This window comes from Spinacia oleracea, chromosome 2 (genome assembly GCF_020520425.1).
Source record: "Spinacia oleracea cultivar Varoflay chromosome 2, BTI_SOV_V1, whole genome shotgun sequence".
NCBI lineage: Eukaryota > Viridiplantae > Streptophyta > Magnoliopsida > Caryophyllales > Amaranthaceae > Spinacia > Spinacia oleracea.
Window position 1 is genome coordinate 37,781,548 of NC_079488.1, and position 22,337 is coordinate 37,803,884.

A 22,337-nucleotide genomic window follows, 5' to 3' on the forward strand; every position below is an offset into this window, starting at 1 on the left:
AAAATGACAATTATTTAAGAATGAAGGGAGTGGTAATACAATTGATGCCACTCTTCCAAGCGATTGGCCGTAGCTAGGGATGTCAATGGATCGGATTCGGAATAGGTGGAGCTTCATCCGCATCCATCCGTTTATCAATATGCTCCACCCGCATCCATCCGTCCTCGCCCGTTTAACCCATCACCCGCATCCACTCATCCATCATCTGCGGATAAAACGGGTGGGTGTGAATCAGGTGACTAACGGATGCATTTTTTATATTAAATAAAATAAAATTACATCAACTCTAATATATAACCATTTTCATCTATACAAATTTATTTTATATGAAGAAATAATAAAAACTACAATAAATGCTTGAAAAAAAATAACTTGCAACAGGAATTTTAATTTTTTTACTTGAATATTTAATATTTTATTAAAATTTTGGATGAAAAATACATTAAACAGATTGATCGATGCTTAATGGATGAAGCGAGCGTCATCCGTATCCGACCTGATCCGTCACCCCTATCTCATCCGTTTACTTCGGTTATCCATTCATTTAATAATTACTAATGGATCGAATACATAGATATACATTTAATATTGTCCTCCCTAATAAGCCCATGCAAGTTTCCAACTAAAACTTTTCAAGCCAAGCCTTAACCCTAGCTCCTTACATCATAATACGAGTAATAAACACCTGCAACTCTGCAAGAAGTAACTCACTTTGGGAAACAACAATTGGCATTTTAATTGGAGATATGTAACCTTACTTATATTTATATTCCGTTGTTATTTAAAAAGAAATGAAATCTGCAGGAAATAGTCAATCATCACATTTATATTATTCGAATTTGTAACCTTACTTCTTCTTTTTTAATGTCATTGGAATTTCATTTTAGTTGGTGCATGAATCGAAGATTGGGGTTTGTGAGTCTTACGTGCTTCACTACTTTGCTTTTACAATATTTATATTTATTGAATGGTTGGTGTTGTTCTGCGTGCTTTGGGCCAAAAATTGAGCTGATTTTTAATTTAACTTTTACCGCATTATTAAAAATATTAGATAAAAAAGTTAATTTGATTCAGATTTTGGATTAAATACTCACCAAATTTTAATTCGGATCTAAATTAAATTGGATCAGTTCATATTGGATTAAATATTTCAAAACCGATTTTTTTGTTACCTGAGATTTGCAACTTAATTTAAGAAAATCAAGATTGTCAATATCTTTGAATTTTACGTCTTCAATTATTAAAACTATGTCATACACATTTGTATTCGCATATAGAATTATATCACATATATGTCACTCTTGATGGAACGCAAACTTAAAACATGATTTGCAGAATGAAATATGCCCCTTTCTTTGCACCTAATGTTTGATATTTTTTATTTTATTTTTAATAAAAATTTCCTTTTTTATTTGTACTTTTATTTCATTCTTTAAATATTTTTGTTATAGTCCCCCACCCCCCATATTAGTAGTTTTAATTTTCTATTCTTCTTGCTTGATTGGTGCATGATTGAAGATATAAATTAATAAGTTGCCTTTTAAGCGGGTATGATGTGGCATAGCTGAGAGTGGAGTATTAGGAATTTGCTTAACTCTCATTTCTCACCACTCTACTTTAATTATATACTACCTCCGTTTCAGAAAGTTCTTTACGCTTTGGAAAATGTGTCCAAAGTATAAAAACTTTGACCGTAAATTCTCACCACTATATACATCAAAAAGTTACATGTAAGATCTTGTTAAATTGGTCTCGGAATGTATTTTCAGAATATCAAATTTTTATAATTTTTTCCCATACAAAATTGGATATATTAGTAGTTAAATATTGCATTGGAGTCCGTGCAAATAGTAACTGTAAAGATCTTTTTGAAACGGAGGTAGTATACTTCATCCGTTCCGGAAATATCGCACCATGGTTGACTTTTACTCATTTAACCATTACTTTGACTTTTAATATCTCAAATTGTGTGCAATTAAAAATTATAAAAAATTAATATGTAGAAAATATATATCGATATGAATCTAACATAACCCCACATGACAAAAATTTCATTACGTACGAATCACAAAAAATGATCAAAGTCGTAACGTGAATAGAGTAAAAAAGAAATGGTGCCATATTTTCAGAACGGAGGAAGTATATTTAATCGACATTTACCCCACTTCTTTCATTGTTTAAGTGCAATATAATTTATGTCGTATCTTTCAAGTTGTTGTGCGCATTCATTAAGTGCAAGTGCTCAACTATAACTTTTTTACTCCCTCTCCGCAATGAATTTTTTTTTCTTGGTGCATTCAATAAGCCCAAGTGCCTAACTAAAACTCTGAAAGAAATATATACTCACTCCAATGGTCGTTCCCCAACAAGAAATATATACTCACTCCCAATGGTCGTTCCCCAACAAGGGAGTACGTACGAGTATACGACCTTACTTGCTACTTCTTACGACCTTACAATGGAGTACGTTGTAATTTTTATACCCCTCTTCCCCCTTCTTCTTCTCTGTTGCTACTTCTTACGTAGAAAAAATAGGCTCCCAACAAACTGGCCTCTTTTAGGGATGTTTCCTGCAGTCCTTAAAAACGTCCATAGAATTCATGATTATTTCATTGAAGTTATGGAAAATTCTCATTCTACTTTCTTTTTTAAGGGTCCTTGGTTCACCAACATGTACGTTTTGGCTACCGTTGATCCCGCCAACGTTAACCATGTGATGAGCAAGAACTTTGGGAATTATCCAAAGGGCTCCAAGTTGAAAGAAATGTTAGATATACTTGGAGATGGTGTTGCTAATTGTGATTCTCTTGTGTGGAAATACCATCGAAAAATAGCTCAATCTTTCTTTCATCATCCAAAGTTCCATGAGTTTTTGGTCAACAATACTTGGGATAAGTTGGAGAGTGGACTTATCCCCGTCCTTGATCATGCCTCTAAGAACTCTATCGAGGTTGACTTGCAAGATTTGTTTCAAAGATTCACATTTGATACAATATGCATCATTGCCATGGATCATGATCCGGGATCTCTATCAATCGATTCTCCTTTCATTCCATCGTCTAAAGCCTTGGATGACGTCGAAGAAGTGTTCTTCTCTCGCCATGCAGTGCCATCTTATGTTTGGAAGTTCAAGAGGTGGTTAGATATAGGAGATGAGAACAAGTATAGGAAAGCTTGGAAAATCCTCGATAACTTCATCTACAAATTCATAGCTTTGAAGAGAGAAACACTAAGTAAGGAAAAATCATCTATGGAAAATGAAGACGTCAATAATGAGGTGAGTACCGATCTACTAACGTTATATATAAAACAAGATGAAAATTATGAGGGTCCAATTGATTTTCAAAGTGAAAAGTTTTTAAGGGATACAATTTTAAATTATTTCTTAGCTGGACGCGACACGACTAGTGCTACGTTGTCTTGGTTCTTTTACCTCCTCTTTAAAAACCCACCAGTTGCTTCTAAGATCAAAAAAGAACTAGAAAATATAACAATAAATAGGGGGAACTTTAAAGAGGTGAGTAACAAGTTAGTGTATTTTCATAGTGCACTATGTGAGACTTTAAGATTATACCCTCCTGTTGTATTCGAGGTTAAGTCCCCTGTTGAGGCGGACATACTGCCAAGTGGTCACCATGTGAATCCTGATATGCAAATTATTTTCAATATGTATGCGATGGGAAGGATGAAATCTATATGGGGAGACGATTGTTATGAGTTTAAGCCAGAGAGATGGATATCAGAACAAGGAAAGATTAGACATGAGCCATCATACAAGTTTTTAGCCTTCAATGCTGGGCCAAGAACTTGCATAGGGAAAGACATGGCCTTTACACAAATGAAGATTATTGTCATTACCATAATTCAAAACTATGTCATAGAAGTTGTTGATGAGCATCGTGTTGTTCCAAGTATCTCTATGATTTTTCGCATGAAGTATGGGTTTAAAGTTAGAATACGTCGTTCTCGGTGATTAGTACCCCGATCGAATCGTATATTGAATAATAATTGTGTATGTTAATATATTAAGTAGTTATATATTTGATAGAATATTTTATGTAATGAAAATGTTATTATGAGTAAATCTTTTCTATTACGTTTATAATACGTTAGTAAAAGTTTATTTGATTTAAGGAACTTAATTACGATGCGTAAGTTATATATCTTGCACTGAAGTGTTTTGACTCGAATGCCCATGGATTCGGTTTAAATTATTAAATTTAAATTTATTATCACCGTTACTATACGCAACTCTTATTTACTTTAACACACCCCTGTAAAAAACCAAAAATACTCTTTACTCTATTTTTCAATCTCTCCCGCAACTTGAATCTCTCTCTGAAGTGAAAGACTCTATACTCTCTCCCGCAATTTTCCGTTGGTTCGTAAAAATTGAAGAATAGAAATTAAGAATTGAAGAACGAAAATTGAATATCTCTCTGAAGTCGAAAGACTCTCAAACTCCTCATACTTTTGGTTTCGTCCGTTCGTGAAAATCGAAGAACAAAAATTGCACTAGAGGAAAAAACATCATAAATTGCCCTTAAAGTAGGCTTATAAGTTGCCCTTCATAAGTGCCATCTATGGGGGGGTCACTTTTATAAAATTATCAAAAGTTTCCCTTAACAAGGGCAACTTATAAGCTTCACATAAGTTGCTAGCTCTTGTTGTAAACAAGGGCAACTTTTGAGTTTTTAAAAAAAGAAAAAAAGAAATCTGCAATATAATTCCTGATATTCTGCAATATAATTTCTGATTTTAAAATATAAAATTCTGCATTATAGTTTATAGAATACTGTTTCACCAAACATCAGCTTGATATTCCTAAAAAATGATATAAATTTCAAATTTTTAATAATATTACCAAATTAATTCAAATGTAATTAATTAAATCGATAAATAACAAAATAATGTAAGAGTCATAGATAACTACAAGCCTGCTCTATTTATTACACTGAGGGTAGTTCACAATCGTTGAAATAAGTAGCCCACTTGTCTCGAACTTCATCCAACTCCTCTTTGGTAAAGGGCATCTCCCTTGGAGTTTTGAAAACCTTTAAAAGAACAACGTACATGCAAACCACTAAATTAAATTAAGTTTCACATGCGAAAACAGAAATTATATTGGTATTTTCGATCCCAAATATCAACAAATGAACCTAAGGACACTTTCTAAATCTTTTTCATGATTCATATGATTAGTTATATGTTTATAAGACTCATTTCAAATACGTTCTTAAACATCTATCCCTTTGAGTTTTTCATACCAACATCCCAAAACTGATTAGATATTATCAAAACTCTAAAATGTGTCTTTAAAATGTCTTCTCAACCAGTAGTTTGAGTATTTGAGAGTTTTGAAATATACATATTAATTTATTCATGAAATGAAATGAATTCTTGTACAAATATGAATCATCTTAAAATATAAGATACGAGTATGTAATGTCCTTCCAGTGGATATTATGCTATGGTCCAGAAAAACCATAAATAACGTTATTAGCTATATTATACCTCCAAGTTGGACGATGATATTGTTATTTATCATGTATTTCCATGAAAATATATATGACCAAAGAAAGTTTGATCATTATTGATAGAAAACTACCATTTATGACCTCCAGAAGAAGGTTTATATATGTCCAATATGTATGGAAAAGTTTTGTAATATCATGTACAAGAAAATGTATTTACCTCAGGTGAAGGTAAAGTATTTTTATATTATGCATCGGGAAATTCGAAAACAAATGTATCGAATGAGATAGAGAAAAACACATGATGTTACGGGTATTATTTTCAAAACATTGGTGATATAAATATTCACCTCATCAGTTCAAGTGGAGAATTCAAGATTCAGGTTAAGCTTTGGAGAATCAATTTTCAAGGAACTCCGTGCTGCTACATTTGAGAAGATACTCAACAATATTGGATAGATTGCACAAGAAGATCTCAATTGATGTATTCATCAAGGAGAGAAATACGCGTTCCACTCTTTTTCCCTTAACCATGATTTTGTCCCACTGGGTTTTCTTGATAAGGTTTTTAATGAGGCAACATCTCAAGCATATTATGAAGAACGATGTACTATTTTCCATTACTAGATATTTATCCCACGGGGTTTTCCCAGTGAGGTTTTAATGAGACTTAGGCCCTGTTTAGTTCACCTTATTTCAGGACCTTATTACTTATTTCAGATCTAATCAGATCAGATCAGATCAGAAAAAATAAGTTCAGATCAGACCAGATTATTATTATTATTATTGTTATATTATTATTATTATTATTATTATTATTATTATTATTATTATTATTATTATTATTATTATTATTATTGTTGTTGTTGTTGTTGTTGTTGTTGTTATTAATTTATTATTATTATTATTATCATTATTATTATTATTATTATTATTATTATTATTATTGGTATATGTTTATATCATTGTTATTATATTTAATATTTTATTACTATTATTGCTTTAATAAAAAATAATGTTGTTGTCGGTGCAATTAAAATCTATCATTTAAAGCATAAAAAAACATTAACAAAACATTCAAATTGATCATGTCCAAATTAAAACCATTAAGTTCAGGTTAGAAACGATATGATCAGGTCATGTCCATATCAGAACTGATTTTTATAGATCAGAACCATTATATATCCAGACTAGAACTGATAGGATCAGATAATATCCAAATCATAACTGACTTGTACAGATCATGTCCAGATCATGTTCAAATCTGCAAAGATCTTGTCTACATCAGAACCGGTCCTTACAGAACCAATATGTTCAGATCAAAACCGATTTGTACAGATCATGTCCAGATCAGAATCGATATGTCCAAATTATAACTTGTCTAGATATCGACTCTGTACAGATTATGTTCAGATTAGAATTGATCTGCAAAGATCATGTCCAGATAAGAACTAGTCTGTACATATCATGACCTGATCAGAACTGATCTGCACAAATCATGACCAGATTAGAACTAATCTATACAGATCATGACCAGATCAGAACTGATTTGTACAAATCATGACCAGATCATAACTGATCTGTACAGATCATGTCCTGATCAGAACTGATCTATACAGATCATGTCCAAATCATGTCTAGATCAGAACTGAACTGTACATATCATTTCCAGATCAGAATTGATCTGTACAGATCATGTCCAGATCAGAACTGATCTATACAGATCATGTCTAGATCAGAACTGAACTGTACATATCATGTCCAGATCAGAACTGATTTGTACATATCATGTCTAGATCATGTCTAGATCATAACTAAACTGTACATATCATGTATAGATCAGAACTACTCTGTACAGATCATGTCCAGATTAGAACTGATCATGTCCAGTTCATAACTTATATGTACAAATCATGTATAGATTAGAACCGATCTGTACATATCATATCCAGATCAAAACTTATATGTCTAGATCATAACCGATCAATCTAGATCATGTATAGGTCTATCTAATACGGAGTATAAGGAATACGGAGTAGTTAAATCATGAGCAAAGTCAAGTAAATAATAACAATATTATAAATGTGTGTAACATTTATTTTACACGTAAGTCGTTTAATATTAATAAATGTAGATTTTTGTTTAAACTTAATTTAGAAGAATCAGATCAGATCAGACCAGATCAGATCAGATCAGATCAGACCAGACCAGACCAGATCAGATCAGATCAGAAAAAATAAGTTCAGATCAGATCAGACCAGACCAGATCAGATCAGGAGAAATAAGGTGAACTAAACAGGGCCTTAATCTTTAATAATGGACATCCAAGGGAGAGTGTTATGAAATATTATGTGGATGCCCATTATACCCATAGTATCTTTCTGGAATATTCTAGATATTAGGGTTTATTGTTCTCCAAGCAAACCCTATTATATTGTACGGATATTTCATGAAATGCCCATGAGTTTTGATGTAATTCAGCAAATGCCCATCAAGTTCCAATAATTCACCAAATGCCCCCTGACAAATGACTTAATACCCAAAATACCCTTACTAATAACGGTCCGTTAGTCCGCCGTTAGTCTAGTTTCATATTTCACCAAATGCCCCTTTTTTTCAAACTACCCCTATTATCAAACTTATTTCACCAAATGCCCCAAACTTAGAAATATGTATTCTGATGTTCCAACGGCTAGTTTTTGATGCCCCAAAGTAGCCGTTGGTCTTGCTTGGCTATAAAAACCCATTTTCAGAATGTTTCTTGTCATGTAGATGTTGTTTTGCTTTGCTTTGCTAATTTCATTAGATTTGTGTCATGAGTTTTGTTTCCAAATCATCATCCACACACAATGGTCCACATACATTAGAGTACCTAACCAAGTTTGTTATTGTGGTAGGAAATTTTCCATCCGAAGCTCCGATACAACGCTCAATCCACAAAGGTTGTACTACAAGTGTGATCCTTGCAACAATCTAAGATGGTGCAAGGGAGTAGTTGAGCAAGAAAACAGGGGGCAGCAAGGACAACTAAGGGGAAGCTTAGACGAAGGAGAAAATGCTGAAAACAGGGGAAGCCATAAGATGGAAGAGGAATTGAAGCAAATGAAGAAAAAGCTAAAACATCAACAAAAAGTAGTTAACGTTGTAATACAAATGGGGATATTGATGTTTGTAATCCTACTGTTTGTAATCATGAAGTAAACACAATTAATGAGTAATAATATCACATTTCATTAACTATTGTTGTTGCAAAATATGCACAAAATACCGAAATGGGAAGAAATTATGTTTAAGCTTCAAATACAAAACATTGCACCAACTAACTTTAATGTTGTTCTTAGCTTCAAAAACAAAACATTCAATATTTGCAAGATCAAAACATTTGTGCAAAAAACTACCCAAAAAAACTTATATGTTGACAGATCATTTCCCCCCTCAGGCTTGCTTGGATTTCTTGCCCTTTGGTGCTGCCTTGGAAGTGCTTGCACCATCAGAGGTTGTTTTCCTCTTATTTGTTGCAGCTCTCTGTTTTGGTGGTGCCTTGGAAGTGCCTGCACCAGACTTGCAGGTCCTTGCATTGTGGCCGATCTCCTTGCATTTGCTACACTTAACTGAAGTGTGCCTCTTCCTCTTTCTAGCTTCCATGGCACCCCTCCTTCTCTGTTTTTGAGGTCTTCCAGCACCCCTCTTGATCCCAGGTGGTTTAATAGTGGGCAGTGTGGATCCAGGCCACTGAGTAGGGTCAGCCATTGGGTGCATATGCTCTGCATATGCCTGTTTATAAGCAGCACCCTTGAAATAAGTGGAAACAAAGTCCACAGGGTCAAGTCTCTGGTTGTAGATGACCCTCAAGCCATGTTTGCAGGGCATACCTAACCCCTGCCATACTCCACACCCACAGGTTCTGTTGTGTAGATTGACTGGGAACTTCACATTGCCATCCTTCACCTCAAACTCCCCACCACCACATGCAGTAGAGTAACAGAATCTGGATTCTGCACTTCTCAACTCTATTTCATGTTTGGCATAGTCTGTTAAGTGGTTAGGCTCCATGTTTGCTGCTTTATCAAACCTGACCCCAATTCTCTCCATGGACCACTCCCTTATGGCTGCAAATAAACACATAAGAACAGTCACTGAAACTTTGACAGAAACAGCAAATGAGAAGAAAAATAGAAGACTTTACCTTCAAATAGTGACAACAAAGGTAAATCCCTGTATGGCTTGGTGAGAGCATTGAATTATTCCACATAATTAGTTGTGTTATGATCACAACACACTGCTGGATCAAACTGATGTCTTGACCACTGCTCAGTACATGTGTCCAGGTACTTTGTTGCATTTGGATCAAATTCAGTGATCTTCTCCATTGCCTTGTTGTAAACAAAGGGGTTGTAGGCATTTGCAGCTATCCCGAAGAGCTTGTGGAAAAGTTCTCCACTCCAACCTCCATTCTTGCAATTCATGTACAGATGCTGAGCACAACACCTTCTAGTGGCCCTTGGGAAGTTTTCATGAACAGCTAAATCCACCCCCTGAAATTACAAAGCAAGGCAAAGCAAAGCAAACATTTAGAGTGAATGGGCATTTGGTGAAACAATGTACTGAAGTTATTTAAACTTAGGGGTATTTGGTGAAATAACTTTAAACTTAGGGGTATTTGGTGAAAATACTTTAAACTTAGGGGTATTTGGTGAAATAACTTTAAACTTAGGGGTATTTGGTGAATTTATAAAAAGATGAATAAGAGATAAAAGTTAAGATCTTACCCTCATTCTGTCACTGATGAATGTCCAGTCATCCCTGCTGCAGCCTTCTCTCTCAAACAGTGCCCTGAGGTTCCTCATAAAATAGTTCCAACTCTCTTGACTTTCAGTGTCAACAACCCCATAAGCCAACAAGAAGATCTCATTGTTGCCATCAATCCCCAAGGCTGACAGAAGAATCCCCTTGAAAAACCCACTGAGGTGAGCTCCATCAATTCCTATCATTGGCCTACACCCCTTAAGAAATCCCCTTACTTGTGCACCAAAGGAAAAAAAGCAAGCCTTGAACTTTGGTTGCACATCCCCAGGATCACTATGCCATGTGATCAGTGCATAACTCCCAGGGTTAGTATCCTTTATCATCTCTGCATACCTAGGTAGCAGTGCATAGGACTCACTAAAACTCCCATTAATAACCTCCTTAGCCAATGCTTTAACCTTGTAGAACAGTCTTGTTTTTACTTGTATCCTATACTTCTGTTGAGTCATCTTCTTCAATGTTAAGACAGGGATATCTAAGTTTGCCTCAATCTCTGGCAACAACTTCCCCACCAACCATTTGGTGGTCACTATGGGGTTAACCTCAAGCCTACCACACTGTCTGTGCTCCCCAGTCAAGGATTTGATTGCCCTACTAAACTTATCCACCATTTTTGAGGCATGTATCCCCCAATCACAACCCTCCACTGCACAAACAACAGTGTATCTTCTACTGTCTGCCTTCTCCACACTCAACCCAAACCCTTCCTGTATGCAGTAGTCTCTTAGGACATCCAGGAAGGCCTCCCTATCTGTAAATATCAACCATGGTTCAAGCTTAATAGAACCATAGGGCTGCTCAACATATACCTTCCCATTCTTGTAATTCTTGTCCCTTTTTGAGCTCCCATCTAGACAGTCCTCAAATGACATATCATGGATGTCATCCCCCATACTTGCCAACTCCTCCTCCTCAACAATGAAATCCCCTATGTCTGATTCATCATCACTGTCTACATCACCATCATCACTCTCAGATTCCTCAAAATCAGAATCCTCACTGTCTTCATCATCCTCACCCTCAAATATCACAGCACCACCCTTACCCTTACATGTCCTAGCTGCCCTTTTGTTTCCCATACTAGCTTTAGACACAAACTTTCCCATTTTCACCAGTGTGGGTTTCCCCACCCTAAACCCCTCAGGTCTAGCCCTTCCTGTTTTTTTGGGTTTGGTTGGAACAACTGGTTCTGGTCCAGCTTGCTCTGGTTCAGGTTGTGTGGGCTGGGGTCCTCCCTGTGTTTGTTGGGTTGTTTCTGGTTCAGGTTCAGTTTGATGTGGGGGTGTTTGTGGTGTTGTTTCTTGTGTGTTTGTGGTTTCAGTGGGTTGTGGGGGGGGGGGGGGGGGGGGGGGCAGGTTTTGGTGTCTTCTTTTTTGGGGTGAGTTTCTTCCTAGGTTTGGCCTTGGAAGGTTTCTTAGGAGGGGGAGACTCTTGCTCTGGTTCAGGTTGTGGCTGAGAAACCCCAGGAAACACCTCATCAGCATCCAGTGTGTCATAAATCCTCACATACTCAATCCCATCATCCTCACAATCCACCACTGGAACCTCCATAGCAACTGTGTACCTAAGTTGTTCCTCCATTTCCCTCCTCAACCTCTCATTTTCTTCCTCTGCCCTCCTCTGTTCTTCAGCCTCTTTTTGCATCCTCAAAAGCTCTTCCTGTCTCTCCCTTAATTTTTTTTTCTTCCTCCTTTCTTTGACTCTCAATCAAGGCTACAGCAGACCTAAAAGCTACCCCAGGAGTATCTATTTCCTCTACCCACAATTCCACTGTATCCTTCCCCCTATTCCACCCCCACATTCTCATAATCACATTATCATCTACCAATTCTACCCTCCCTTTGGGTGACTCAGTGTACAACCTAAACTTATCAGGCAAAAATACATTCTGCTTAGATGATTCCACAAATATATCTTGGAAAATGTCAATCAATTGACATCTATCAGTGTCCAGAACCCTAACATCAAAATCATGTGACTTATAGTGCAGCAACAACCATATTGCAGACATCCTAACAAACAACACAACATCAACAAAAAACAAAAATTTCCATTACTAAGTTGACATGCAATACATTAAACAATTAAATCATACTTAATTTCATGAAAACGCAAACAAACAAGTCATCTCCAACATCAAATGTCCAGAAACCCTAAACCCTAAATTTGCGCAACAGAAGTTTGTAAAAACGAAAAAAAAGTTGAGCGATTCACATTACATACCTTAATCGATGAGCGAGTAACCAAAGAACGCGAAATTCACCCTTGAACTTGAAATTCTACAGCTTCCTTACGCAATTCGCAAAAACCCCCTTTCTGAGAATTCGCGTGTGTTAAAAAACCCAGCAAACGACTTCTCCAACTCAATGTGCACCAAAATTTCCAGGCTTTTTGTGTGAATGATGATGCAGTTATGGTGGAAGAATGAGGAAGAACAGGGGAAAGAGTGAGAGAGAGAGAAGCAGTTTACGGGTCGCAAATTTTTTGAACTGTAGAATGGGTAACCAGGGGTAGGGATGGGTTATGGCGCCCAAAAGCAAAATAAGGGCAATATAGTAAACTACCTCTAACGGAGGAGTGTTAACGTCCGTTAACTGTGTGGGCATTTGATGATATTGTTCGATTTGTCAGGGGCATTTGGTGAATTATTGGAACTTGATGGGCATTTGGTGAATTACATCAAAACTCAGGGGCATTTCATGAAATATCCGTATATTGTATATATATACATCATTGTTCAAGGAATAATAAACACAGTTGTTCTTTCTCAATTTATCCTCCCTTCTCTTTGTATTTCACAACAAACTCCAGTTTTATGTTAATTAAAACACTTTATTTGTATTACTTTTATTAACACACAAATTTATGGTCAATAATATACATACGTAGTAGATTAATAATGTAACAAAATAAGTTAAATATATGTTGCGATTAACTTGAAATAGGTAGCTATTTTAACTCGAAAAAAAATATTGCGATTAACTTGAAATGGGAGTATAAAAAGTGACATCAATCTCGCAATAAGTTTTTATTTTTTGGTGTTATCACCCGATTCACCCTTATAGTTAATTCGGATTTGGGGCGAGTTCTGGGTGGATAGGTTTCAGTCCCCTCCCAATCGTTGTTGTGGGGGATCGAAGTTTTTATGGGACTGTGCTGAATGCGTTAATAGTTTAATACCTCGTAATTTATTAATTTTGCATCTGTGTAATAAAATTTGTAGTGTTTAAATGTTTAATGGAATATAATTCAATCCAAAGTCTTGATCTAATTAGCTTTTATTCATCAATACTTGCATATATAGCAAATTGTTGTACATATAATATACATCAAGGATATACTTGGGAAGTAAATTCATTATAAACTCCAAGTACTTTTATTTGCTTAATACGTAGTAGTTGATTACAAGGACGTAATTTTTTCTGCCATCCTTCTCTTTGTTGGTAGTTCCCTGAGCTTCAGTGATCAGAATCATCAGACCCTATACTCACAAGTCACAAGTATACAAGTATATATTAGTGCACTACAAAACACGATGGTTAGGTTAAAGTTAATACAAATATAAGCTGGTGTATACTCCGTAATATATATTGTAAGGCGAACTAAAGATTAATTCAAATTGCTTAAAAGTTTCTCCGATATAATGTTGAAGCTATTTATTTTTTAGTGACAATTTTTTTTCACTTTAATTAAAAACAAGTTAATAATATAAAAGTTAATAATGTGAAAATTTACCAAAAGTAGGGGTTTTCATAAAAAGAAAAACGAAACTGCGAACTGTACCAAAAATTGAATAAATGGTCGGTAAATCGAATCGAAAAATTTAACATAGTCGGTACGTACGGTAACCGAACTGGTAAAAATAGCGTTAAATTGGTCGATTATGGTTACCATTTTAGAAAAAACGGTTAACCGAAAAATTAGAATATTTTAGAAAATAATTATTTTAATTTCAATTAATATTTTTTTTTTGACACAGGCTGAATTTTACATTAAATAAAATAGAACTACACCATGACTAAAACTTACCAAAGCGAGATTGGCCCTTAGTAGCTATTACATAAAGGCTACTCAAAACATAAGATATACTTCCTCCGTTCTTATTTATATGACACAATTGGATTTTTAACACTATTAACACAAATTTTTTTTGACTTCCTTTTGTGATTTATACATAAGAAAAAATATAGTCGTGTGGGATCTTATTAGATTTGTCTCAAAAAATATTTTTTAAATATCAAATTTTCATATTTTCTTTCTTATACATAATGAAATATATTAACGTTTGAAATCATGAATTGGAAAACGTGCTTAAATAATTGTGTCATTTAAAAAAGAACAGAAAAAGTACTACGTAGTTGCATCTACTTCTAGCAGGCCTTGGTTGGTGAAATTTTACTGTGAGCATTTCACTTTGCTCACTAACAACAGGAGTCAAACCCGATGACTCGGTAAGCATGCTATGAATTCTCACGAAGTAAGTTACTTGTAGGAGATAAAAATCACAAAACAATTTTCAGGCACAATAAATTTACTGTACATCTGGGGAATACCACCGACGAACATCCCTACTTAAAACTCTAAAAATTATCAGATGTACAATAAATTTATTGTATCCGTAGTGCGTACTAGACCTTTACTCCCTCCGTCCCGGAATACTTGACTTGTTTTCCTTATCGGGCCGTCCCTTAATACTTGACCTGTTTCTAAAAATGGAAATATTCTAACAATGTTATATTATTTCTCACTCCACCCCTATTAACCCACCTACCCCCTACTCCATACAAAAAATAATTAAAAATGCAACCCCTACTCTCCCCAACCCCACTTTATTACACATTTCCTACTAACTACATTAAAATAATACCCCCACTCTCAACTACTACCTATTAAACTAAATGAGTCAATTCAAGTCCCTTAAACTCTGTGCCGGTCAAATCGGGTCGAGTATACCGGATCGGAGGGAGTAATAAAGTTAATTCAAAAAATAAGCGATGCATGGACTTACGGGGTGAAATCGATGTTAATTCTACCGGCGTTAGGATCAGCGATGACAGAAAAAGCTTCAAAGGAGAGATCAAGTCCGTTAGCCGAGCAACCAGGGCAAAGGTCTACTACTTCGACTATAACACTACCGCCTCGGCAAGGTTGAGGAACGCCTTGGTTGGTGCCACTAGTACAAGTGACACGGTACCTTCTACCACAAGCTGCCCTATTTTGAAAGACATCTCCACTTGCGGCTGCTATCATAGTTCCATGGTCTTCGAACCCATAGCATGAAGATGCTGCGCGCGCACAACATATCCAATGATTTAAAAGATGATAATTTAAAATTTACAGTTAACAAATATAATACTCATTCCGTTTCATATTATAGTTCTTATTTTTTTTGACAAAAACACGAGTTTTAAGAAAATAAATTATTTGGAATACCTTTTTGTTTTGGAAAGGGGGAGAAAATAAAACGTTGTTTAAGGGAAAAGTACAACAAAGAGTGGATGTGATGATGGCTGAGTTGTATTTGTATTAGGAAATGGAGAAATTGAATTATTGTTTAATGACAAAATAAACCAAAGAGTGGATGTGGGGATGGTTGTGTGGAAAAGTGCATGGCCAACAAAAACATGTCTCGATTAGGAAAACAAGAATGAGAATATGAGACAGAGGAAACACCCGTTTAATATCCCCAGAAGTAAATGTTGCAAATAATGATAAATAATAATAAAAAAACAATAAAAAAAATATTTTTTTAAAAAAAACTCGAAAGTAGACTAAGTATCTGATGGTGTATATTGGTATATCTCTACCACCTCCGTTCCAAAATGATATTTACACTTTTCATTTTAATCCGTTTCATAATGCTCTATACACTTTGTTTTATTCTATTTTTGGACATGAAAATTACTACCGTACCCTTCTTACCCAGCAATATTTACAACTTTTCACTCACTTTCTCTTACTTTATTCATATTTTTCTTACACCCACCCACCCACCTTTTTTTACATTTCTCTTACTTTATCCATATATATTTATTATATTCAACCAAATTTTATACTTTTGTCTCAATATTTGTGCTAATAATAACTATAGTATTTTATAAGGGAATGCATGAGACGGCGAACATGTAATTTTCTACTTTACCCTTTATTTAAATAATAAAAATAGAAACAAATTTATTACAATAGGGAATTAATTTAAAGATATGTATACCAAATTAAAATTACCGTGTATTAAATTTAGGAAAAGGTATCAATAAAAAGGATATGAAATAATGACCCAATTAAATATCTTATTTCGTATTTTTAAAATTATAAGAATGCGTTGCGTGCATAGAAAACTAATATCAATGTAATGAAACACGATTAGGATCGATACTTACGAACATAAGTAGTGTAATACGTGGCCTGTCCGGGGACGGCAATCACCACCGATACAAAAGATGCAAAAATGGCAATTGCCAAAATAATCATGGAAAGTTTAAGTGAAGCCATCTTCGAATATGCAATGAAAAATATGAGCAAGCACAACATGTACTTATAGAGGTCTAGTGAAGACTAAAGATATATGCCGTGTTTGGACGCTTCTTAAATATTTTCATTTTTAATTGGCTGGCTGTATAAAATAGACTTTAGAAATTTTAATTAAATAACTTCTCAAGATTTACACGCAAAAGAAATTTCTTTAATTTCATCTTTGAAGAGTGACTAAACAAACCTATGGATTAGGTTTTCTTTAAATTAGATTATATATTATACGCCCTCTATCCCTTTATACTCGCACCGGTTTGAACGGTGCGGAGTTTAAGACATTTGAATTGACTTATTAATTTAATGGGTGTTTGTTGATAGTGGGGTACTTTTTTTAATATAGTTAGTGGAAAATGTGTAAAGGGTGGGAAGTGGTGAGTGGGGTGTGTGGATTTTTAAATGATTTTGTAGGGAGTAGGGCGTAGGTGGGGTAATAGGTAAGTGTGAGTAATAATATAATATTGGTAAAAATTTCCATTTATAGAAGCGGTGTAAGTATTAAGGTACGGCCCGAAAAAAAAGCGGTGCAATTATTAAGGGACAAAGGGAGTATATATTTATTATGATTATGACAACCAAATCAAGAATTCAAATCATGCACGAGGGGGATTTTAATTAGCCTGATTTTGTTTGACCCAAGTGATATTAGTCCAATAATCTCGGCAGTTTTTTTTGACATAGGATTGATCTACTAAGAGATAACAGATACTGTTAACCATTGCCAATTTAGCACGTAAGTCAGCTTGCTGAATTTGATCTCGACATTTTTAGGGTAAACATGGCCTTAAGATCACTTGGTACCTTAGTACCGAATTCGGGTCATTTTCAGTGTATAGTCAATTCAATTTCGTATGCCATCAGTAGTTCAGTACAACGCTCGGGATCTTTTCTTTGTGAAATGTCACGCAAAACGTAATACGCACTGCATATGAAATTTATCTCGTTTTGCAATTTCAATGCATGCATCTAATTAGGGGTGTTTGGTTGGAGGGTTTCTGAGACTCTACCAGCTAGAGTCTTTGAAGACTATACCAAGGGTATAAAGGTAAATGCAAGGGGATGAAGTTGTTTGGCCCACTTTTAATTTCTTTCTCCTTTTATTTCTCATTCTCTCTCTAAAAATCTGGTCCAAAATTCAAAATTCAAAAAATATAATTTGTTTTCCTTTTAATTATTTTGGGGAAATATTGTTGGCAACTGTAAATTGTAATAACTGATGTAATTAAATTTTAACACCCAACTTTTCACTCTCTCTCCTAAAACTTACCTGGGAAGCTTCAGTTCTTGCAGTTCGTCTCCCGCTCGTTTCGTTTCTTCTCCCTCCAAATTCGGAATCATCAATCGATTAACCGCCACCCATTCTACAACTTCGTAACTGCCGTAAAACCGCCGCACTTCTTAACTGCCGTCCCGTACTATATAATTGATAGGAGGTTGAAGTTTTTTCTTGCGAGAGGAAGTTGGTGAATTGCGAAATCTCAGGTAAAGAGTTAATCTTTATTGAAGAATATTGTATAGGTATTCTGCTGTTATAATCTAGGGTTCATTTCGATTTTGGGTAAAAATCTGATTTTTATTAACAATAATATAATTAGGGTTTATAATTCTGGATTTGGTATGATTTTTATGCAATTCTGATATAAGTTGGTGATTATTATGCAAGTTGTATGATTTCTGGAATATAGAAAGTGTTGATTTTTTACATAGTTTGGAAATTTGCATGCAATTTTACATTGTAGTTGGAAATGACTTTGTACTCTGTACTAAATAATCTTTATCTGATTCAAGTTAGTAATGAATTTGTAGTCATAAATCTTTATCTGAATTATAGTTATAATACGTATTAATTAGATGGTTTGGAGTGGGTTCTGTTATAATAAATTTGATTAATAATCCTGAGGTACAAAAATTGTTCTTTAATTGTCATTTTGATTTCTGCTTATGTTGGTCAAAATGTTCTTAAAATATGTTAATGTTTGTGTATTTTGTCATGAATATCCCAAAACATGGTTACTCGTTTATTGAATTGTTATATAAATTGACCAAACGTAGGGTTTAATATTGCTTATATTTGTTATGTTTTGGTTATGTGTTCATCTGTTGGTTCTTATTCAGTGTCGTATTTGTTTGGTAATGCCTAGCTGTTCTGAAAGTTCAAAATCCTGAAGTAATTGTTAGTTTGTTATTCAGTTTCTTATTCACTTTGTTGGCCCCTTGTAATTTCAGGATGGTCTTCAAAAAGGGTCACACCGGATCAAATAAGCAATGGGTGAGTGTTGTTAAGTGTTGTTTATATAATTTTATGATAGCCATATAATATTTTGGTTGGTATTACTTAATATTGTATATGTCTTTTCATTAAATAATCATGAATATGTTTGTGCATTACGTAATCATGGAATTTGTTTTCGTATATTAGCAGAAATTTGCAATGAATGAAGTTTTTAAGGATGAACCTCCCCAGGTACCCGACACTAGTAACCGTAAGAAGTATGTGGAACCGGAAATTGATGAAGATGATGAAGAGTACGAGGAAGATCTCGTTGGATCAGGGGATGATAGTGAAGATACACCATATGAAGAGGAGGGTGAGGAATTAGAGGACGAAGAAGAAGACGACGACGAAGAGTATGTAGATGAGGATGAGGATGAGGGGGAAAATGATGTTGGTGTAAAGTGTAAGTTGAAAAATCAGGGCAGGAAAACGGGTAATGCTAAAGGAAGGCGTCCTGTTGTTGTAGAGGAGGATGATGAGTTTTATGATGATCTTGAAGTTGATGCTCGTGCTAAGTTGAAGATGAAAGAGCGCAGTAGGAAGTATGCTAAGAGCAGGCGTTTAGCTAATGATGTAGAGGATGAAGGAAATGATGATGAAGAGGATGACGAGGAAGATGGAGAAGCTGATGTCCGTAGAGTGGGGAAGAAGCATCCGAAGCATGTAGGCCAAAATGTTAGGCGGTATCCAGAAGATGAACAACATGGGTTGAGGAAGAAACATTTGAAGGTGATTAGGAAGAGGCGTCGTGGGGATACTGATGACGAGGAAGAACAGGGGAAGCCTGTGAAGAAGAAGTTGTTGCTGAAGAAAAAGGTTGGTAAGATTGTTGATAAAGAGCGTAGAAAAGGAAAGTATCCTCTTAAAGATAAGGGAATGACTAAGAGAGGCAAGAATAGGAGAGTGTTTCTGCGGGTATGAATGACATCTATACCGTTATTTTAATATGTATTCATTAAATTAGTATCAACTAGTTGTTTAATAATATGTTGTTGTACCCTATGATCAGGTTCCAATCCCCCAACATCCAATGTCTAGGGGTGAATATGCCAAGTGTCATGATGTTGTAGTTGCTACCCAAAGGGCTAATTGCGATCGCAAGGTATATAGTAATTTAATTCTTGAGATAATGATTATGTGATTGTGAAGCAGATATTATGTTAGGTTCTGACTTACTTAATGGCATGTTGGTAGCAACCGAGTGTTATATGCCGCACTGATGCTTTCTCAAAGATCATTGCTGGATTTGATGACTCTAGAAGAGCCTGTGTGCAAAAAATGGGGTTTGGAGGATTGTTGGAGTTGAAAATATCCAAGCTTCCGAGGCAGCTTTGTTATTGGTTGATGACCAGATTGGACGGAGTCAACAGTTATCTGGTAGGTGGTGACGGGCATGTGTTGCCGATCACACCTGGCCATTGGGAAGATGTGTTTGGTTTGAGGAACAGCGGGCTTCCCATCCCTGAAAAGGATTCTAATTTGCCGGCTGGAAAAGCTCTAGCGTATGCAGTGAAGTATGGTGAGAAAAACCCTGCAAACAACAAGACCACAGTACTGATATCCAACGCAACTCGCGTGTTGTTAGGTCCCTTGGACAAGCTCGGCAACTTAGTGCCGCTCGCAAATCAACGTCAAAGGACTGAGTTCATGGAGAACTTCATGATTGTGCTAATGGGACAGATTCTTTGTCCTTCTACTGATGGTGCAAACATGTCGACGAAACTGCTAGGTGCTGTATGTGTTGCAAAGGACGCAGATCAGTATAACTGGTGTGAGTTTTGTCACAAATGGCTGCTAGACTACGCGATCCCATGCCAGCGGAAGCTAGAAGTTCAGGGTTATGCGGCTGGGACTGGTGGTTGTGTTTTGTTTTTGTTGGTGAGTGCTCTCCTGAAATTGACATTTAATAAGTATGTTCATTATAAGTGTTGTATGTTGTAGTCCTTTTCTGGCATGTTTTAATTAGTTATCCATTTCTGGCAGGTTTTTTATCTAGATCGTTTATGTCGGCTTCCTGTCCGTTGGGACGAGTTCCCCAGACTAAAAGTCTGGACTGAGGAGGAAGTGGAGAAGGTGAAACTTCATGATAGGAAGCCTACTGAAGACTATGGGAGGTTATCGGTGTGTATTCTCCTGTGATCAATATATGTGGTGTTTGTTGCTTTAAATATGACATTGTTATTAGTACTTCTTAAATATATGTGGTGTTTGTTGCTTTAAATATGACATTGTTATTAGTACTTCTTAAATATATTCTTGGTTTTATTTCATTTCAACAGACGGTTGATGTTGTTTACCGGGAGCCCCATCCTCTATTTGGAGAAAGAAGGCCGTTGGCAGAAGAGGTTGCTGATCTGGTATGAGTAGCAGTAGTTTGATATCAATTTTTCTGGTATTGGTATTAAACACATTCTATATGCTGTTGTTTGAAGGACGATATACAAGTGTAGCTTCAGAAAGCTTATAATAATACCTTGGGAGGATTCTGTAGTCCAATGACAATGAAAGAATGGTGATTCTTTCATTTAAGGACTGCTTAATCCCCCAAAGTATTATTGTGAGGTCTTTTAAAGCAGATGAAAGACTTATGAGTGTCATGGTGGTTAAGAAATTTGGTACACCGGACTGTGTACCAAATAATAGAAACTAGAATATATTTGTAAATACTGAACGTGTACCAAACGGTATTATTTGCATTTTTATAGACTGTTCATTATTAATAATATTGTGTTAATGTATTAGACTAAAGCGTCCTATTTGTTTGACCTTGGTATTAGGTTATGGAAAGGATGGCCCCCTTACTGCAAGACCTCCGTGCCGTGATACGAGAACAAGTAATCATACGCAGGCTGGGGGCAAAGGAAAGTGTTGCTGAAAAAGATCCCTCCCCTGGTGTTGCTGAAAAAGATCCCTCCCCTGGTGTTGCTGAAAAAGATCCCTCCCCTGCTAGCAGTTCCCATCGCCAAATCAGCGATAATGCTTATATTAACGTGGATGGTGAGCCAATGGCGGTGGATAAGTCGGTCAACAAGGTCCTGAGTGAGTTAGATGTCATTGTACTGGAGGAGGATGAAACAGACAATGTGCAACACACAGTGGAACAACCATTGGGAGGTGAAGAAAATGTGTTTGTGAATTACCAGTCCTTGCCTGTGGAGCAGCCCGTGTTTGAGTTCACTAGTAGAAAAAACCCCTGTTGTAGCCCCCTTGTTGCAGCGTACATGTATTAATACGCTTCAACAACCAGTCGGTCA

At 35.7% G+C, this 22,337-nt stretch overlaps 5 protein-coding genes across 5 annotated transcripts; 2 read left to right on the plus strand and 3 right to left on the minus strand.

Annotated features, from left to right (window-relative positions):
* The first annotated feature begins 2,305 nt into the window (after positions 1-2,305).
* On the plus strand, positions 2,306-4,107 carry LOC110778240 (alkane hydroxylase MAH1). Its single transcript, XM_021982817.2, has one exon. It carries the CDS (start codon positions 2,390-2,392, stop codon positions 3,971-3,973), a length of 1,584 nt encoding a protein of 527 aa, XP_021838509.2. The 5' UTR covers positions 2,306-2,389; the 3' UTR covers positions 3,974-4,107.
* Positions 4,108-8,566: 4,459 nt separating this feature from the next.
* LOC130466885 (uncharacterized) lies at positions 8,567-11,533 on the minus strand. The gene is made up of 2 exons (XM_056835451.1): positions 10,244-11,533; positions 8,567-10,009 (listed from the first exon to the last, which is right to left on the minus strand). The coding sequence occupies exons 1-2, from the start codon at positions 11,384-11,386 to the stop codon at positions 9,716-9,718; spliced, it is 1,437 nt and encodes a 478-aa protein (XP_056691429.1). The 5' UTR covers positions 11,387-11,533; the 3' UTR covers positions 8,567-9,715.
* Positions 8,910-9,566, minus strand: LOC130467351 (uncharacterized). The gene has a single exon (XM_056835846.1). It carries the CDS (start codon positions 9,564-9,566, stop codon positions 8,910-8,912), a length of 657 nt encoding a protein of 218 aa, XP_056691824.1.
* A 2,009-nt stretch (positions 11,534-13,542) lies between the features above and the next one.
* On the minus strand, positions 13,543-16,819 carry LOC110778241 (EG45-like domain containing protein). Its single transcript, XM_021982818.2, has 3 exons — positions 16,661-16,819; positions 15,289-15,565; positions 13,543-13,761 (listed from the first exon to the last, which is right to left on the minus strand). Exons 1-3 carry the CDS (start codon positions 16,809-16,811, stop codon positions 13,755-13,757), a joined length of 435 nt encoding a protein of 144 aa, XP_021838510.2. The 5' UTR covers positions 16,812-16,819; the 3' UTR covers positions 13,543-13,754.
* Positions 16,820-19,239: 2,420 nt separating this feature from the next.
* Positions 19,240-22,244, plus strand: LOC130467352 (uncharacterized). The gene is made up of 5 exons (XM_056835847.1): positions 19,240-19,998; positions 20,093-20,185; positions 20,278-21,204; positions 21,363-21,440; positions 21,861-22,244. Exons 1-3 carry the CDS (start codon positions 19,240-19,242, stop codon positions 21,022-21,024), a joined length of 1,599 nt encoding a protein of 532 aa, XP_056691825.1. The 3' UTR covers positions 21,025-21,204; positions 21,363-21,440; positions 21,861-22,244.
* Positions 22,245-22,337: the final 93 nt, after the last annotated feature.

What these genes read in the sequence shown, in the direction of transcription:
- LOC110778240 (XM_021982817.2), top strand. Translation starts at nt 2,390, where the DNA reads ATGGTCGTTCCCCAACAAGGGAGTACGTACGAGTATACGACCTTACTT.
- LOC130467351 (XM_056835846.1), bottom strand. Translation starts at nt 9,566, where the DNA reads ATGGAGAGAATTGGGGTCAGGTTTGATAAAGCAGCAAACATGGAGCCT.
- LOC130466885 (XM_056835451.1), bottom strand. Translation starts at nt 11,386, where the DNA reads ATGGGAAAGTTTGTGTCTAAAGCTAGTATGGGAAACAAAAGGGCAGCT. An exon ending in TCATCAGTGACAGAATGAGG is followed by an intron (nt 10,010 to 10,243) that starts GTAAGATCTTAA and finishes TTGTAATTTCAG; the next exon opens with GGGGTGGATTTAGCTGTTCA.
- LOC110778241 (XM_021982818.2), bottom strand. Translation starts at nt 16,811, where the DNA reads ATGTTGTGCTTGCTCATATTTTTCATTGCATATTCGAAGATGGCTTCA. An exon ending in GTATTACACTACTTATGTTC is followed by an intron (nt 15,566 to 16,660) that starts GTAAGTATCGAT and finishes GTGCGCGCGCAG; the next exon opens with CATCTTCATGCTATGGGTTC.
- LOC130467352 (XM_056835847.1), top strand. Translation starts at nt 19,240, where the DNA reads ATGAATGAAGTTTTTAAGGATGAACCTCCCCAGGTACCCGACACTAGT. An exon ending in ATAGGAGAGTGTTTCTGCGG is followed by an intron (nt 19,999 to 20,092) that starts GTATGAATGACA and finishes CCCTATGATCAG; the next exon opens with GTTCCAATCCCCCAACATCC. An exon ending in GGGCTAATTGCGATCGCAAG is followed by an intron (nt 20,186 to 20,277) that starts GTATATAGTAAT and finishes GCATGTTGGTAG; the next exon opens with CAACCGAGTGTTATATGCCG.